The following is a 6535-nucleotide window of genomic DNA, read 5'->3' on the forward strand; positions in this document are numbered from 1 at the left end:
TTAATCAAGTCTGGCTCATTACATAACACTAAGTCCAGAATGGCCTGTCCCCTCGTGGGCTCCATCACAAGCTGTTCCAAAAAGCCCTCCTGTAAACAGTCAATGAATTCCCTTTCCTTGGATCCACTGGCAGCATTATTTACCCAGTCCACCTGCATATTGAAGTCCCCCATGATCACTGTGACCTTGCCTTTCTGACATGCACTTTCTATTTTGTGGTGCATTTTGTGCCCCTGGTCCTGACCACTGTTAGGAGGCCTGTACATAACTCCCATTATGGTTTTTTTGCCTTTGTGGTTCCTCAACTCTACCCACACAGACTCCACATCATCTGACCCTATGTCGTTTAGTGCTATTGATTTAATTTCATTCCTAATTAACAAGGCAACCCCGCCCCCTCTGCCCACCTCTCTGTCTTTTTGATAGGTTGTGAATCCCTGGATGTTTAAATGCCAGTCCTGAACCCCCTGCAACCACGTCTCTGTGATGCCTACCACATCATACCTGCCAGTCACAATCTGGGCCACAAGCTCATCTACCTTGTTCCGTACACTGCGCGCATTTAAATATAGCACCTTTAATTCTCTATTGACCGTCCCTTTTTGTTTTCTTAGTGTGGTGGACCTTGGTTTACTGAGCCTTTCCACACACTGTGTCATATTTTGTGGGATGGGGACTATCGTAACCTCTCCTGAGTTCTGTCTTTTTGTGCTTTTTTGTATTCCTAAGCAGCTACGCTTCCCACTGATTACTTCACCTCTTGGTTCCCTGACTTTCCCTTCCCCCCCCAATCTCTAGTTTAAAGTCCTATTGACCACCCTATTTACTCTTTTCGCCAGAACACTGGTCCCAATTCAGTGTGCTTCGAGCAGCTATTATTAGGAGCAACTTAAGTTTAAAACTTTTTTAAAAACTGAACTGCAGTTATGAGACTTTCTGCAAAGCCAGCAGAGCTGAACACCATGCCCCGATTCCTGCTGAATTATTAAGAATATGGCAGGTGTCAGAGAGCGAGAGGGTGACGAGCAGAATGTCCGGGATGCTGCAGAGCTCCAGTTACGGGAGAGACATTTATTGCCCATCCGTAATTGCCCTTGAACTGAGCGTCTCGTTCGGCCATTTCAGAAGCGCAATTGAGAGTGAACCACACGGCTGTGGGTCTGGAGTCACATGCAGGCCAGACCGGGTAAGGGCGGCAGATTTCCTTCCCTGAAGGACATCAGTGAACCAGATGGGTTTTCAATGGCAACCGGCAAGGGTTTCATGGCCATCATAATATTCCGATGGTTAAAAATGATGGAGGACTGCCCAAGACCAGTGGCTGTCCAACGTTATTGCTGTCATGATCACTACTTTGAGCGCAAAGAAGTGGAACATTTACTCTTTCGCATCTTTGCACACCCTCAACTGTGATGATCTTTGGGATCATCCAACTGTCCCTGTTGTCTGCGACATTATGTAAAATATTTAGAATATAAAGGGTTAATGTACTATCATAATTGACCACTAGATGGAGCTAGATGCAGTACTGACTCTCAGGCTTCTGGGAGAGGGCTGGAGAGAGTGCAGAGGAGAGGTCTAGAGAGTGCAGGGTACAGTTACAGATAGAGTGTAGAGACCAGTGTTAGTAGAGTGTAGATTGTAGATTACTAGATTATTGCTTGCTGCAGGAGTAAGTGGCCGAGCTTCAATAAGTGGTGTGATAAATGTTAGCTTTGTTATTGAACTTAGCTTCTGTGGTCTTTGTGAACACTACGACATCCGTCCTGATAATAAGAATCTCAAAGAACACCACATTGTCCTCATCCATTTTTCAGATCATTCAACTCATTGTCCTTCATCGCTTCAGAGTCGTCCCTGGCCCAGGAGGTGGCACTGTCATAACACAGAATCACAGAGTTCTTAGGGCGCAGAAGGAGGCCATTCAGCCCATCGTATCTGCACCAGCTCTCCAAACAAACATCATGACTTGGTGCCCATTCCCCTGCCTTCCCCCCGCCCCCCCGTACCCATGTCCATTGTTTACATTCAATCATCCAATGCCCACTTGAATGCCTCGATTGAACCGGCCTCCACCATACTTCCTGGCAACGTCTCGCTGTTACAAAAAGCTTTTACTCACATCATATTGACTTCTTTTGCAAATCACTTTTAATCGGTGCTCTCTTGCTCTCGCTCCTTTTACGAGTGAGCACACTTCACTTTCTCCCTCTCTACTCTGTCCAGCCCCCTCACAACTGTGAACATCTCTATCAAATCTCCTCTCCAAGGAGAACAGTCCCCACCTCTCCAATCTATCCTCAGAACTGAAGTTTCTCATCTCTGGACCCATTCTTGCAAACCTCTTCTAGGATGGCACGGTGGCGCAGTGGTTAACGCTGCTGCCTCACGGCGCCGAGGTCCCAGGTTCGATCCTGGCCCCGGGTCACTTTATCCCCGTGTCTGCGTTGGTGTCACCCCCACAACCCAAAGATGTGTCGGGTAGGTGGACTGGTCACGCTAAATTGCCTCTTAACTGGCAAAAAATAATTGGTTACGCTAAATTTACAAAGAAAAGCCTCTTCTGCTCTCTCTCCAACACATTCACTTCCTTCCTATAGAGTGGCACACAGAATTGTATATAATATTCCAGCTGAGATCTAACTAGTGTCTTGTATAGGTTCAGCATGACCTCCTTGCTCTTGTATTCTAAGCCCCTATTAATAAATCCCAGAATACAAAGCTTTCTCCAGCCTGAAATCAATCCCTTGACTATTGCTCTCTGCGCCCATTATTCAGCCAGTTTTGTATCCACGTTGCTACTGCCCCTTTTATTCCATGAGCTACAACCTTTCTCACATGTCTGTTGTGTGGTACTGTGTGTTGAAAGTCTGTATGCACCACGTTAACAGCATTACCCCCATCAACCCTTTCCATTACTTCCTCAAAGAAAATGCAGCAAGTTTGTTGAACCCAATTTCCACTTCAGAAATCCACACTGGTTCTTCCTAATCAATCCACATTTTTCCGTGTGACCACTAATTGTATCCCAAATAATTGTTTCTGGAAGCTTGCCTACCACTGGTGTGAAACTGGCTGGCCTGTAATTGCTGGGCTTTTCCTTGGAACCTTTTTTTGGAACAAGGGTGTAACATTTGCAATTCTCCGGTGCTCTGGCACCTCCCTCTGAGTCTAGAGAAGACGGGAAGATTATGGCCAACACCCCTGCAATTTCCATTCTCACATCCCCCAATATCCTTGGCTACATTTCATCTGGTCCCGGCGCCTTGTCCATTTTCAGTCCCGGCAGTCTATCCAACGCTTCCTTCCACATCAATTTTGAACCCTTCCAGGGATAAAGATTTCTTGCTTGTTGCCATGGCCAGGGTAGCGTCTACCTCCTTGGTATCTGGGTCAGACGGTTGTGAGTTCAAGGCCCACTCCACCCCAGAGCTTTGAGTAACAATTCTAGGCTGACTGGATTCCTCTATAAAGAGACAGCATAAACTCAATGACCCCCTCCATCCCGTAATTCTTTGACTCGTGGGCCTACAACAATTGGTGGAACTTCAACTCAGTTAATTAAATCTGGAGTTGAAGTGCAGGACTTATGACCATGAAGCAATCATCAATTATTGTAAAAACCCATTTAATTCACTGATGTCCTTTAGGAAGGAAATGTGCCATCCTTACCCGGTCTGGCCTACATGTTACTCCACTTACACAGCAATGTGGTTGACTATTAACTATGCCTCTGAAATGGCTGAGCAAGCCACTCAGTTTAAGGGCAATTAGGAATGGGCACCATCCCAAGAGAGAATTTAAGAGACATTTAGTCCAATGCTAGACTGTCGGAGGTAGAATCTTTTTGATTGTTAAGCTGAGGCCCTCTCAGGTGGATGTTCTCGGCCCGAGAGCATCCTACAGCAGGATGGAGGCCATTCAGCCCATTGTATCTATAACAGCCCCACAACAGAGTTATCCAATTAGCCCCACTCTTTCACCATAACCTTGCACTTCCTTTCTTCTACAGGTCATTTCTTGCTTATCTTTTGAAAATTACCATTGAATCTGCTTGCACCCCCCCCCCCCCCCCCCCCCGGGGCCTGGGGCGGCACAGTGGTGCAGAGGTTAGCGGGACTTCAAGGACCCCGGTTCGACCCCGGCCCCGGGCCGCTGTCCATGTGGAGTTTGCACATTCTCCCCGTGTCCGCTTGGGTCTCGCCCCCCACAACCCAAAAATGTGCAGGGTGCGCCATGCTGAATTGCCCCTTAATTGGAAACAAAAATGAATTGGGTACTTTAAAATTAAAGAAAAGTGTCTGCTTGCCCCACTAAATCAGCCAATGCATTCCAGATCTGAACTCAAAGTGTTAAAAAAATAATGCCGTTCCTCATTTCCACTATAACTCTCTCGCTAAAGATCTTAAACCTGTGCCCCCTGGTTACTGACCGTCCAACTAGTCCCTCTCCATCAAAAACACTGGATAGGTTAATGACAACACTTAAACATGACAGCAGCTTTCAGTAAGGTTATTTGCGATGGTTATGCTTTATTCTTATGTCCAAATGATATACAGTATGGGGATAGGCTAATGATAGCAATGATAATACCAAAGGAACATGACTGCGTATTTTAGTTGAATGCGGAGCCGGATTAGCAAGGAGAGTTCTAGCACAGTCATCAAGATTGGCATACCAGTTATCAGTTGGGATCTGGAAATGTTGTGTTTGAGCTTTCACAGAATGTGGGATATGGCTGGGGCGGCATTTACTGCCCATCCCATAATTGCCCTTGAGAAGGCGGCGGCGAGCCACCTTCTTGAACCGCCGCGCTCCGTGTGGTGTAGGTACACCCACAGTGCTGTTAGGGAGGGAGTTCCAGGATTTTGACCCAGCGACAGCGGATGAACGGCCGATGTATTTCCAAACCAGGAAGGTGAGTGGCTTGGAGGGGAGCCTCCAGGTGGGGACATTCCCAGGGGTCTGCTGCCCTAGTACATCCCGATGGTAGAGATGCGGATTTGGAAGGTGCTGTTGAAATGCACCGCCTGAGAGAATGGTGGAGGCAGATTCAATTATGGCCTTCAAAAGGGAATTGGATAAGTGCCTGGAGATTTGAAAATCGGGCTACGAATAGGGAGAGGTGGGAATAACGGAGTTCTTTATGCGAAGATCTGGCACGACACAAGATGCTAAATGGTTTCCTCTGCTGGACGAATCATAAGATTCCATGTAAACTCAGCGAACAGCAACCAAATTTACTCCTGACCTAGACTTGTCGGAAGGTTTGTAGTGGAAAGTGGAACGGAGTTCTTTTGGAAACCATGAATGAAATGCTGAGAGTAAATAGATGGATAGGTTCGGGAGCAAAACAAAATGCTGGAAATGTATCGTGGGAAGTTGGAAACGTAGTTTTGTACGGTGGAGGAATAGTTTACAACAGATAGTTTTATGGGCGGCACGGTCGCACAGTGGTTAGCACAGTTGCTTCACAGCTCCAGGGTCCCAGGTTCGATTCCCAGCTTGGGTCACTGTCTGTGCGGAGTCTGCACGTTCTCCCCGTGTCTGCGTGGGTTTCCTCCGGGTGCTCCGGTTTCCTCCCACAGTCCAGAGATGTGCAGGTTCGGTGGATTGGCCATGATAAATTGCCCTTAGTGTCCAAAAAGGTAAGGTTGGGTTACTGGGTTGGGGTGGGCTTAAGTGGAGTGCTCTTTCCAAGGGCCGGTGCAGACTCGATGGGCCAAATGGCACTGTAAATTCGATGTTAAGAACCGCCGATTGCATTGCAAACATTTTCCACATCAAGCAATAGATATTGGAGTTCAGCATCAAATACTTACCCAGGAGGTTTGCCCAGTCGAGAAATCTCATTCTGCCCAAGGCTTTTCCCCCGTCTTAATCTCTCAACCCGTGTCTTGTGCGGAGCCTTCCCCCTGGGACTGAGGGAAGCTGGCTCGCTGAGATTCTGTAAAATCAGGGCATTTGCAAATCGCGGACAAAATAAATCCTTTGCTGGGTTTTTGCTCATTTACATTCCTGTTGCTGAAATGCAGAACTGTGCGGGAAAGGGAAGGATGTTGACCGGTGCTATTTTAACCAACAGTTCGACCAATACAATTTTGAGGATGTCACTTGGTGCCGTTTGCAATGTTAGTCAGTTTTCCGTTGCTCTCAGAAAATGTGTACATGGAATTTCAGAAGACACTTTTAAACATTTCGGGTGGGAATTTCTGCCCCCCCGCCCCCACCGTGGTGCGTTTTGCGGCGGAAGCAATGGCAAGCCATTGGCTGTTGGCGGGATCTTCTGGTCCTGTCCATGTCACTGGGTTTTCTGCTTGTTCAGCCTGTGCCACCGGGGACCCGCAGCGGGGGGGGCGGGGCTGCAACTCCCACGATCTACCCGAGGTGTGGGATCTAACCCCCTGCACCTTGGACATCTCGGGCGAACCCTGCTGAGTGCCGGTCCCCACAAGTGGAGACCAGACGGAATGGCAGTCATGGGGGTCCCCCGGGGGGATCGGAGACCCCAGGTGCTTGCCCTCTGGGCCGGGTG

General features: G+C 48.0%; 1 protein-coding gene across 1 annotated transcript in view; it reads right to left on the reverse strand.

The window, feature by feature from the left end:
• Positions 1–6033, reverse strand: part of LOC140403317 (adhesion G protein-coupled receptor E3-like) — a 94101-nt gene extending 88068 nt beyond the window's left edge. The window contains exon 1 of the mRNA XM_072491163.1: positions 5823–6033. Coding sequence (XP_072347264.1) covers positions 5823–5853 — 31 coding nt within the window. The 5' untranslated portion in view covers positions 5854–6033. The remainder of the gene's footprint in view (positions 1–5822) is intronic.
• Positions 6034–6535: the final 502 nt, after the last annotated feature.

This window comes from Scyliorhinus torazame, chromosome 27, assembly GCF_047496885.1.
Source record: "Scyliorhinus torazame isolate Kashiwa2021f chromosome 27, sScyTor2.1, whole genome shotgun sequence".
Lineage (NCBI taxonomy): Eukaryota > Metazoa > Chordata > Chondrichthyes > Carcharhiniformes > Scyliorhinidae > Scyliorhinus > Scyliorhinus torazame.